Consider the following 13,534-nt stretch of genomic DNA (forward strand, 5'->3'; position numbering starts at 1 on the left):
ACCGCACCTGTTTAGAACAATACCTTTGTGGCACAGCTTGACATAAATAATGTATGAGTTTTAGGAGGAATTGGAGAACCTTTGTGGACTATACCACACAGTCTGTGAGTGGTGTGGGAGTAGTCTGGATGTCCGTCTGTCTGTTTGAGTGTCTATTCGCTGTCTTTCTGTCTCTCGCTCCCAGGTTGCCTCAGCTTCAATCTCATGTTCTGTTTCCCCTCTCCTTCTCTTACAGTGAAGTTTGTGAACTGCGGCCGAGGTGGACTGGTGCGGTTCGAGTGCAGTAACCCGTCCGACTTCCGGATAGAGGCTGACGGGGTTGTCTACGCTCTCAGGACTTTGACCTTGTCCACCCTCCCTACAGTGCCCCTAGTTGTCGTAGCCAGGGACGAGACCAATCAGCAGCAATGGCAGACCCAAGTGAGACTGACGCCCCCTGTAGGCCAGAGCCAGCAGGTACGTCCAACACCTCCACATGCATCCTCCCTCCTAACCCCTCTCTCTCTAATAGTTGTTGTTTATTTGTGACTTCGGGTAGCATTGTGGAACGTGGAATGTTCCAATTCGGATTACGCCGTTGCATCCAATTCTGCTTATTAGCCTCGCCGGAGCATAAACAGATGATTTGTTCCCTAAATTGTAGTAGATGTTCCGCGAGACTGAATGGATGCTCGCTATTTAAAACTTCATGTTTTGGTGCAGCCCATACGTAGCTTGTTTTTGGTCACAGGTTCAGGAATGGCTGAAGAATTGCAACATTTACCTGGAGTTAACTCTGCAAATAGCACTGCTGGGTGATCTGAAAGTCTTAGTCAATCGATCAATAATATAATAATGCTCTTAGCAAAAATGTTTATCTTTAATTTACAATCCATAGAAACCATGAGAATAGAAAGGTTCAGAACTTTTGTGAAACATCACAGCACAGTTGAAAAATGTATGGCAAATAGAAATCAAAACTGGACGTTCTTCAGGGATAGATGGGAGGGATTGAGGGTAGCTGAAGAATGGGACTAAAAAGAAATAAATGATAGCTGATGTAAAATATCCTGTGTCCGTAAAATGTATATAGTGTGTAAAAGCTGGAAAGAGAAGCCTAAGTGTTGCTAAGTGTTGTTGTCCATTAGTTTACTCCAATTAGGGGAGGGGTAGTAGGGTTAGGGAACAGTAATAAATAAAATATATACAAATATATATATATCTTGGCAGTGCATTCAAAATGTATTCAGACCCCTTCCCTTTTTCCAAATTTTGTTACGTTACAGCCTTATTCTAAAATGTATTAAATTACAAAAACTGAAATACCTTATTTACATTGCCTTGCAAAAGTATTCATCCCCCTTGGCGATTTTCCTATTTTGTTGCATTACAACCTGTAATTTAAATTGATTTTTTTATTTCGATTTCACATAATGGACATGCACAAAATAGTCCAAATTGGTGAAGTGAAATTAAAAAAATTGCTTGTTTCAAAAAATTTGACAAAATAAAAAACGTTAAAGTGGTGTGTGCATATGTATTCACCCTCTTTGTTATGAAGCCCCTAAATGAGATATGGTGCAACCAATTACCTTCAGTCACATAATTAGTTAAATATAGTCCACCTGTGTGCAACCTAAGTGTCACATGATCTCAGTAAAAATACACCTGTCTGAATGGTCCCAGAGACTGCAACACCACTAAGCAAGGGGCACCACCAAGCAAGCGGCACCACGAAGACCAAGGAGCTCTCCAAACAGGTCAGGGACAAAGTTGTGGAGATGTACAGATCAGGGTTTGGTTATAAAAAAATATCCGAAACTTTGAACATCCCACGGAGCACCATTAAATCCATCATTCAAAAATGGAAAGAATATGGCACCACAACAAACCTGCTAAGAGAGGGCCGCCCACCAAAACTCATGGACCAGGCATGGAGGGCATTAATCACAGAGGCAACAAAGAGACCAAACATAACCCTGAAGGAGCTGCAAAGCTCCACAGTGGAGATTGGAGTATCTGTCCATAGGACCACTTTAAGCCGTACACTCCACAGAGCTGGACTTTACTGAAGAGTGGCCAGAAAAAAGCCATTGCTTAAAGAAAAAAATAAGCAAACACGTTTGGTGTTCGCCAAAAGGCATGTGGGAGCCTCCCCAAACATATGGAAGATGGTACTCTGGTCAGATGAGACTAAAATTTAGCTTTTGGGCTATCAAGGAAAACGCTATGTCTGGCGCAAACCCAACACCTCTCATCACCCCGAGAACACCATCCCCACAGTGATGCATGGTGGTGGCAGCATCATGCTGTGGGGATTTTTTTCATCGTCAGGGACTGGGAAACTGGTCAGAATTGAAGGAGTGATGTATGGTGCTAAATACAGGGAAATTCTTGAGGGAAACCTGTTTCAGTCTTCCAGAGATTTGAGACTGGGATGGAGGTTCACCTTCCAGCAGGACAATGATCCTTAGCATACTGCTAAAGCAACACTCGAGTGGTTTAAGGGGAAAGATGTAAATGTCTTGGAATGGCCTAGTCAATGCCCAGACCTCAATCCAATTGAGAATCTGTGGTATGACTTAAAGATTGCTGTACACAAGCAGAACCAATCCAACTTGAAGGAGCAGTTTTGCCCTGAAAAATGGGCAAAAATCCCAGTGGCTAGATGTGCCAAGCTTATAGAGACATACCCCAAGAGACTTGCAACTGTAATTGCTGCAAAAGGTGGCTCTACAAAGTATTGACTTTGGGGGGATGAATAGTTATGCACGCTCAAGTTTTCTGTTTTTTTGTCTTATTTCTTGTTTGTTTCACAAACAAATATATTTTGCATCTTCAAAGTGGTTGGCATGTTGTGTAAATCAAATAAAACAAACCTCCAAAAAAATCTATTTTAATTCAAGGCAACAAAACAGGAATAATGCCAAGGAGTGTGAATGCTTTCACAATCCACTGTACATAGGTATTCAGACCCTTTGCTATGATACTCAAAATTCAGCTCAGGTGCATCCTGTTTCCATTGATCATCCTTGAGATTTTTCTACAACTTGCTTGGAGTCCACCTGTGGTAAATTCAATTGATTGGACATGATTTGCAAAGGCACAAACCTGTCTATATAAGGTCCCACAGTTGACAGTGCATCTCAGAGCAAAAACCAAGGCATGAGTTCGAAGGAATTGTCCATAGAGCCCCGAGACAGGATTGTGTCAAATCACAGATCTGGGGAAGGGTACCAAAAACATTGACGTTGAGAGTGGTGTTTTACGGGTACCTTTAAGTGTTCATTTAATGGGGAGCACAAACATATACTCAGCCTGATCAGTGGGTAGCAGTGCTGCACACAACTGATGCATAATAGCTCCTCATAAAGACTGATTTCAATCAGCCTTTTTGTGGCGGGTTATGGCGGTATGTTCGTCATGGGGCGGCAGGGTAGCCTAGTGTTTCGGCTAGTAACCGAAAGGTTGCAAGTTCAAATCCCCGAGCTGAAAAGGTCTGTCGTTCTGTCGTTCTGCCCCTGAACAAGGCAGTTAACCCACTGTTTCTAGGCCATCATTGAAAATGAGAATTTGTTCTTAACTGACTTGCCTAGTTAAATAAAGGTAAAATAAATAAATAAATAAAAATCCAACCAGAAGGGATCCCTAGTGGTGATTCAAACAACATCTGTGTCTAGGCTTTAAAGAGCCGCCGTTCAGTCAGTGTTCCGCTGAGCTTGACAGACATGGCTAAATCTTGACCATGTGCTCATTAGTCAACATTGTGATTGGCTGTAGATAAGAGTGGCCATGTGATGTGGTGATGTAATGAAGTGTGTCACAGAGAGAGAGAGAGAACAGGGAAATGAGGAGAAACGAGACTCAAACGGCTGGGTTTGTATTTCTCCCCTCATACTCAGTACTCGATTATGTGTTCCTGTTCAATTGAATGGCCATAATCTGTGACAGTCTTTCTTTCTCACTCGGTGGAATGGTGTTAATTGGCAAGACAGCACAGACTCACATTTAAGCTCTTTGGGAGGCTTTCTCTCTCTCACTCTTGCTCTCTCTCTCTCTTTCAGCCTTTTCTCTGCAGCTCGTTCTCAGCCCTTTCTCTCTCTTTCAACCCAATTTGCACCGGTGTGAGTGAGCTGTTTTAGGTTGAATTATTGAAGTCAGCGTTGTCTGATCTTACGTTGTGGACTTTCATTGTTAATGAATGCCTCTAAGTACAGTACAATGAGCCTCTTTGTTCAACAAAGACACCGTCTGAAAATACATTGTCTCTTCCTCCAGTCATATACAGGACAAATTAGTTACCCAAGCAGTACATTTCAAAAGCACCTCTCTGAAACCACTGCATAAAAGGCAAGTGCCTTCTTTTATAAGCCTCCAGATTAAAACTGTTGAGAGTTATGTCTAGTTAGTGTGAGTGCAGCAGTGGAGGTTTAAAATTCTACAGGGATTGATTTTGCGCTAGTTTTGAAAACAGCATCGTTAGCTGCTGACGCTCGTTTACCATTGTGACTCCTGCAGGTATGTGATTCTAATGACATCATTAGTCACCCGTGTCGGTCATTTAAAGAGAAATGCACACATGTTCAGGGCAGATAAACAAGGGGCTTGGCCACAGTAGTTTTTAAATAGAAATAAGCGGACCCAAATGGGTAAGCACATGCTTTTTAGGAGGGTGGGCCTAGTCTAGACAATTGATGTCAATGTCAGTGCTGTTTGTCAATGTGATTGACTTAACTGTATTGACAGTGGTGGCTTTGGACTAGATGACATGGTAGTAACCAAATCTTTGATTGACTTCAGAGCCCTCCACTATATATCTCAACAGTTTATTGGGCCGTGTGTGGTTATCTGGTTATCAGCAATGGCTGTCATGAATCATCATCATGCGATCCTTAATCACATCAGCAATTAGATGCTATATTAGCGAACGCTGCGAACGCATCGGCCCTGGGGGAATGTTTTAACACTAGAACTGCTGGGCCTTGACGAACCCCCTTCAAGCTAACTAGCTGTAATTCTGACTGAAACATTCTAACAGTGTAATTAATACACTTCATATATACTATCACTAAAATAATTATTTGGTTGTGTTCATGAAGGTGTTAGGTAACATTAAAATATATTTTTTTCTCTCCCATTTCAAATAACAAAATAGCATTTTCATTAGTTTATGTTACTCTAGGCTGGAGTGACTTTGTTACAATTATGAAACAGAAACCATGTGTTCCTCGTTTCAGGAAACTAGGCGTATGTCGCGCGTCACTACTTCACAGGAGCGCCATTTGAATGGAAACGTATTTATTTTTCTCTAAATAAATTCGGGAACATGTGAACTTTCATGTGCCTTAATAACAAACTTGTATGCCATCTCTAAATAGAAATACAATTGTTAAATTACGAGCCTAGTTTGTTTAGCCAAGAAAAATGACAGCAACCTTCTCAACCATGATTGGCTGAGATAATGAGAGGGCTGGACATGCCGAGAGATGAGTTCAGATTGGTCTGCCATGTAGCACCTTCCGTCTATAATATGAGCTGGTCAGTATGTGTAGGTCATCCATTCTGATGCTGCTTTTTTTTTTTATATATATATCAGGTAGTAGAACTGCATAAGTGTTGCTCTCCACTTTCTGGAGGACAGAGTTTTGAAATCAGGGGAATTAGAGTTTAATAATTAAGGAGATTGAGAAAATTCTGCCGTTTGATTGCAAATATGCAGACAGAGTGGAAAAGGGAACACATAGAAAGCTGTTGTATATTACATCTTCAAACTTAGGGCAACCATGGCATTTGTGACAGAGATGGAGAAGCGTCTATCCATATATACGGGTAACAGAGTCTAGCTACCTACATGTAGGCCTCCATTGTAAATAAGAATTTGTTCTTAACTGACTTGCCTAGTTAAATAAAGGTAACAGCTAACATTGGACCTGTTTGGTTAGCTACCTGCAGATTCATGCAAGGTAGTAACGTTGGGATTATGGTTAATTGTTTAGCTGAGGTTCAGAATCAGAAGAGTAATAGAGATGTCATGATTAATATCTTCCCCACCATTTTGAGATTATAATTATAATATACCAATAGAATATAATGGCCCACCCTGTTATTCATTCAGAATAGGTTATTATGCATTATCCGCTTCCCCTCGCTCTGCAACTCACCCATGCTCCCCCTTTCTACCCCATCATACTTTATTTAATGTAGTTTGGTATAGTTTAGGTTCAGTTTTAGAAGCAATTATCGGGGTGATTATCAACTGGCCTCTGCACCTTCCATGTCGGATGAATGAGCAGCGCCGGCCCTACTGTTGGGAGAAGGAGGGGAAAATGGGAAAAACATTAAAATAATGACATGCCCTCCTAAAAACGTCTATGACTCCAGTTCTGTTTGTGTTATTACGATTCTAACAGCGGCAGTGGGTTAAATAGACTTATTTAGGAAGGGTCAAGGACGGATGGGCGCATGACTTTAAAAATCATGCCCCCATCAGAATAATAAAATGAATAAAGTCACGAGCAGTGAAATGACTGCTTTGCTGGTCCTAGTGTTAATCAATGAAGAAGTAACAATTGGCTCGTTAACATCAAAGTGACCTCCCCTGCCAAGACCATCAACATCAACAAAAGAGTCAGGCTGAAAACCAAGACCCACCCTAGGTCTTAGAGAGGGTGATTTTATACTTGTCTATAACAACACACACACACACACACACACACACACACACACACACACACACACACACACACAGTCAGAGGATGGAGGTAAACTCCAACAAGGTGCAGAGAGACATGCAGTACACTCCAGAGATAGATAGATGTGTGTTGTGGCTAAGGCTTCTAAGCAAACCCTCCACACCATTCATCATTCCAGACGCCAGGTCACAAATAATTACCGCTCTCACTTTCTCCTCCAGTTTAATAGGGTAATAGATATTTCTGAAGCATGTTCCCCGCTATCTGTCTGCTTGCCTCTCTGCATTTCAAATGTGTGAAAGCAGCATAATCGGATTTCAAACATGATTAGTGGAGACGCTCCAACAGCTCCGTAGATCGTCAGGGAGGGGTGGCATGCGTGCCGAGGCGGCGTAAGATGGGGCTCGTTTTGTAAGGAAAAACAGTCATTAATTTTGCTGTTTGCACAGAGAACTTTCTGCTAGTTTCAGTACTTGGGATACTGTGTAACGAATTGGCGATCAGTAATTACAGACGGAGGAGAAAGTAAATAAGGGACTTTCTGAGGCATGACTGTTCTGCAGCAGGGAAATTGCATCTGTCATTCACTGACTTTGACTACCTAAGTTTGCCGGCGTCTTGTTTTCATTTTACCATGAAGCGTTCAAGGTTATTGTGACTTTTCTGGCGCTGCTTCAGTCTCTCTCCCAACAGTCTCTCTCTGTGGAACAGCATAGGCAATTGGAGCCATCTGGGTATTTAGAGTCTGGCTTGCAGGTACCATCCTCCTTTGTTTCAAATCACATTCATTACAGCCATGGGAGGATGGCACATCAATTTTAAAAGCCTTTCTGTGTGTGTGTGTGTGTGTGTGTGTGTGTGTGTGTGTGTGTGTGTGTGTGTGTGTGTGTGTGCATGCTTTTATCAGGACATGAGAGGAGGTCTGTGATTTAAAGCTAACTGAGGGCTGCAGTACTATCCCCGACAAAGCACCTCAAACACTACTCTCATTCCCAGCCATGTTTCTCACTGAAAGCCTGGAAAGAGAGGCTGTTCAAACACATCATCACATATATGGAGGCTATGTTAACCTTCACTGAATTCTCAAAGACAAAATGGATCCTAAAATATAACTTGACCACATCAAAAAGCCCCCTACTGTAACGACTGTTTTCCTCCTCGTCTGAGGAGGAGCAAGGATCGGACCAAAATGCAGCTGGTGATGAATACATGTTGATTTATTAACCTGTCTAGCCCCTACGTTCCGCTAGCGGAACTCCTCCCACATTCCACTGAAAAGGCAGAGCGCGAAATTCAAAAAATATTTTTTAGAAATATTTAACTTTCACACATTAACAAGTCCAATACAGCAAATGAAAGATACACATCTTGTGAATCCAGTCAACATGTCCGATTTTTTAAATGTTTTACAGCGAAAACAGCACGTATATTTATGTTAGCTCACCACCAAATACAAAGAAGGACAGACATTTTTCACAGCACAGGTAGCATGCACAAAGCCAACCTAACTAACCAAGAACCAACCAAACTAACCAAGAAACAACTTAATCAGATGACAGTCTTATAACATGTTACACAATAAATCTATGTTTTGTTCGAAAAATGTGCATATTTGAGGTATAAATCAGTTTTACATTGCAGCTACCATCAGAGCTACCGTCAAAAATAGCACCGAAGCAGCCAGAGCAATTATAGAGACCAACGTGTATTACCTAATTACTCATCATAAAACATTTCTTAAAAATACACAGCGTACAGTAATTGAAAGACACAGATCTTGTAAATCCAGACAATATTTCCGATTGTCTAAGTGTTTTACAGCGAAAACATAATATAGCATTATATTAGCTTACTACAATAGCCTACCACACGACCGCATTCATTCATCAAGGCACGTTAGCGATAGCAATAGGCACGTTAGCGTTAGCGAATAAACCAGCAAAAGATATTAAATTTCACTAACCTTCATAAACCTTCCTCAGATGACAGTCCTATAACATCAGGTTATACATACACTTATGTTTTGTTCGAAAATGTGCATATTTAGAGCTGAAATCCGTGGATATACAACGTAGCATAACGTAGCATAACGTGCTAACGTAGCATCTTTTCCCCAGAATGTGCGGATATTTCTATTAGACTCTCACCTATTCTGACCAAATAGCTATTCATAAACATTACAAAAAAATACATGTTGTATAGGAAACGATAGATCCATTAGTTCTTAATGCAATCGCAGTGTTAGAATTCTAAAAATATCTTCATTACGACATAAGACTTAGTTATGGTAAGGGAATAACCAAAACCTGAGCGCAAAGCTACTAGTACACAGTTGGACAGATATATGAAATAGCATCACAAAATGGTTCCTACTTTTGCTGATCTTCTATCAGAATGTTGTACCTTTGGTCCTTTGTCCAGAAGCGTCTTTGTTTGGATTCAGAACGTTATTTTTCCCTCTTGAATTAGCAAGCACACTGGCCATGCGGCGCTAAGCTCTCCAACGTCAACAAAGTCAAACAACGCAACACAACTAACGTCCCGAATAAATTTCAATAATCTAATGAAACTATATTGAAAAAACATACTTTAGGATGATATTGTAACATGTATCAAATAAAATCAAAGCCGGAGATCATATTCGCCCATAACGACTGGTTTCCAGTAGGCAATAACAGGTCCCAACACGCGCCTTGCAGAAAACAGAAAATGCGGGACACCTTGTTCCAAGAGGGATTATTCAACGTCAGACAGAGATAATCAACTCCTTTTTCCTCTCACTTCCTCTTGACATCCGGGTGAAGGTGTATGACGTGCACATATAGCCATACCTATCATGCCCATTTATAGGCAGTCACTTGAACAGAACATAGATTTCAGACTTTCCACTTCCTGGTCACAAAGTGTGCTGCCAAATGAGTTCTGTTTTACCCACAGACAAAATTCCAACGGTTTTAGAAACTAGAGAGTGTTTTCTATCCAATAAAATTAATAATATGTATATTGTACGAGCAAGAATTGAGTACGAGGCCGTTTAAATTGGAGACGTTTTTCCCCAAAAGTGAAAACAGCACCCCCTGTCCTCATCAGGTTTTAAACAAGACGAACACGAAGCACACTTGATAAATTACAAAATAACAAAAACGACGTAGACCGACCTGGACATGAGAACTTACATAACACGAAGAACGCACGAACAGGAACAGACTAAACAAACGAAACAGTCCCGTGTGGTAACAACACTGACACGGAAGACAATCACCCACAAACAAACGGTGTGAACAGCCTACCTTAATATGGTTCTCAATCAGAGGAAACGTAAAACACCTGCCCCTGATTGAGAACCATATCAGGCTAATTAACAATGAACCTAAACATAGAAACACATAACATAGAATGCCCACCCAGCTCACGTCCTGACCATACTAAACAAAGACAAAATAAAGGAAATAAGGTCAGGAACGTGACACCTACAAGCTCCCAAATTTGGTCATCTAGTGGGTATAATTTAATGATATTAGGAAAACAGTTTTAGGTCAGGCAGGAATTTACATTCTCTTGAATTCTTTCCATCACATCATTGGTAGTTAAAGACAATTGGTCTTGTGGCTACTGTATAAACAGTCTACCTCAAGTCATTCGTTTCTAGATGTGTCCGCTTATGTTGTTTTCAATGTCTATCTGAAGTTTCCATTGTTTTTTAGATGTGTCAAGTTAGTAACCTGATGTTATTTCTCTCCTTCAGGCCCAGGACATCCAAGCTCCCCCAGCTCTGTCCCAGGGTCTCCAGGAGATATGGTTCCCATCGCGGCAGACAGACAGCAGCTCCATCGGCCAGCTCAAACGCATGAAGAGAGACTGGGTCATCCCCCCAATCAACGTTCCCGAGAACTCCAGAGGAGAGTTCCCCCAGGACCTGGTCCGGGTAAGATGTCGCACACACACACACACACACACACACACACACACACACACACACACACACACACACACACACACACACACACACACACACACACACACCAGATATCCACAATCTCAAAGGAAACGGTCTTGCTCTGATGTGAGCTTCATGGTTCTATGAAGCAGCAGCAGATTTTGGACCGGCCATTCCCATTCTACCACCATTACCACAACACTCAATCCACCGCCATATTTACTACATGTCCCGAAAGGTCAAGTGCCTGTGCTATTGTATCTGATTTCCCTCTCACAGTCAGGCAAATCGTCAATATGAATGTAACCTGGTATGATGTAGCGTTATAGAACACAGTGATTTTTACAAAGAGCCCTCCATTGGCCTGTTTCCCTGTTGAGATACTATCTTCGCTTTATCATGGGCTCAAGGACACTCCCAGCCCATCCATTTACCTTCTACACACGCACACACACACACACACACACACACACACACACACACACACACACACACACACACACACACACACACACACACACACACACACACACACACACACACACACCATAGCAGTGGGTGGGTGGATGTGAATGAAGGACTGGCAATCTTTCTCATGTCAGTTAAGAAGTAGATCCTTTCTCAATGTAAGCTTTCTGGTTCTTGACTGAGTGCTAAGTCCAATATACGACGTCTGTATGTATTATATTTAATCCAAGGGCATTTTGCTGAGTTTAATGGATGACATAAGGGTGTGGCACCAGGCTCCATGCAGACACACTATGGATTAGAGGTCGACCGATTAATCGGAATGGCTGATTAATTAGGGTCGATTTCAAGTTTTCATAACAATCGGAAATCGGTATTTCTGGACACCGATTTGGCCGATTTAAAAAATATATTTTTTTAGACCTTTATTTAACTAGGCAAGTCAGTTATGAACACATTCTTATTTTCAATGACGGCCTAGGAACGGTGGGTTAACTGCCTTGTTCAGGGGAAGAACGACAGATTTTTACCTTGTCAACTCGGGGATTCAATCTTGCAACCTTACGGTTAACTAGTCCAACGATCTAACCACCTGCCTCTCATTGCAATCCACGAGGAGCCTGCCTGTTACGCGAATTCAGTAAGAAGCCAAGGTAAGTTGCTAGCTAGCATTACACTTATCTTATAAAAAACAATCAATCAATCAATCATAATCACTAGTTAACTACACATGGTTGATGATATTACTAGTTTATCTAGCGTGTCCTGCGTTGCATATAATCGATGCGGTGCGCATTCGCGAAAAAGGTACCTAATCATAAACATCAATGCCTTTCTTAAAATCAATACACAAGTATATATTTTTAAACCTGCATATATAGGTAATATTTCCTGCTAACAAGAATTTCTTTGTGTCACTTCTCTTGCAACAGAGTCAGGGTATATGCAGCAGTTTGGGCCGCCTGGCCCGTTGCGAACTGTGTGAAGACTATTTCTTCCTAACAAAGACAGCCAACTTCGCCAAACGGGGGATGATTTAACAAAAACGCATTTGCGAAAAAAGCACAATCGTTGCACGACTATACCTAACCATAAACATCAATGCCTTTCTTAAAATCAATACACCGAAGTATATATTTTTAAACCTGCATATTTAGCTAAAAGAAATCCAGGTTAGCAGGCAATATTAACCAGGTGAAATTGTGTCACTTCTCTTGCGTTCATTGCACGCAGAGTCAGGGTATATCCAACAGTTGCGAACTAATTTGCCAGAATTTTACGTAATTATGACATAACATTGAAGGTTGTGCAATGTAACAGGAATATTTAGACTTATGGATGCCACCCGTTAGATTCTTTCACTGAAAGAATAAATGTTTTGTTTTCGAGATGATAGTTTCCGGATTCGACCATATTAATGACCTAAGGCTCGTATTTCTGTGTGTTATTATGTTATAATTAAGTCTATGATTTGATAGAGCAGTCTGACTGAGCGATGGTAGGCACCAGCAGGCTCGTAAGCATTCATTCAAACAGCACTTTCGTGCGTTTTGCCAGCAGCTCTCCGCAATGCTTCAAACATTGCTCTGTTTATGACTTCAAGCCTATCAACTCCCGAGATTAGGCTGGTGTAACCGATGTGAAATGGCTAGCTAGTTAGCAGGGTGCGAGCTAATAGCGTTTCAAACGTCACTCGCTCTGGGACTTGGAGTAGTTGTTTCCCTTGTTCTGCATGGGTAACGCTGCTTCGAGGGTGGCTGTTGTCGATGTGTTCCTCGTTCGAGCCCAGATAGCGGCAAGGAGAGGGATGGAAGCTATACTGTTATACTGGCAATACTAAAGTGCCTATAAGAACATCCAATAATCAAAGGTATATGAAATACAAATGGTATAGAGAGAAATAGTCCTATAATTCCTATAATAACTACAACCTAAAACTTCTTACCAGGGAATATTGAAGACTCATGTTAAGAGGAACCACCAGCTTTCATATGTTCTCATGTTCTGAGCAAGGAACTTAAACATTAGCTTTCTTACATGGCACATATTGCACTTTTACTTTTTTCTCCAACACTTTGTTTTTGCCTTATTTAAACCAAATTGAACATGTTTCATTATTTATTTGAGGCTAAATAGATTTTATTGATGTATTATATTAAGTTAAAATAAGTGTGCATTCAGTATTGTTGTAATTGTCATTATTACAAATACATTTAAAAAATCGTCTGATTAATCGGTATCGGCTTTTTTGGTCCTCCAATAATCGGTATCGGTATCGGCATTGAAAAATCATAATCGGTCGACCTCTACTATGGATACCCAGGCTTATGGGTAGAGATAGATAGACCAGTGAAGACATGGAGGCTGAAATATATTACACTCACATAGCCTTGCAAAAGTATTCAGACCCCTTAGATTTCTTCACCTTTTATTGTGTTACGAAGTGGGATACTTGTCA

General features: G+C 41.1%; 1 protein-coding gene across 1 annotated transcript in view; it reads left to right on the top strand.

Moving 5' to 3' along the window:
- The window catches only part of LOC120020307 (cadherin-2-like), an 84,080-nt gene that overhangs the window by 45,379 nt on the left and 25,167 nt on the right, over nucleotides 1–13,534 (top strand). Inside the window, exons 3-4 of the mRNA XM_038963876.1 lie at nucleotides 236–456; nucleotides 10,417–10,596. Of these exons, the coding sequence (XP_038819804.1) occupies nucleotides 236–456; nucleotides 10,417–10,596 (401 nt within the window). The remainder of the gene's footprint in view (nucleotides 1–235; nucleotides 457–10,416; nucleotides 10,597–13,534) is intronic.

The sequence above is a fragment of the Salvelinus namaycush genome, chromosome 25 (genome assembly GCF_016432855.1).
Source record: "Salvelinus namaycush isolate Seneca chromosome 25, SaNama_1.0, whole genome shotgun sequence".
NCBI lineage: Eukaryota > Metazoa > Chordata > Actinopteri > Salmoniformes > Salmonidae > Salvelinus > Salvelinus namaycush.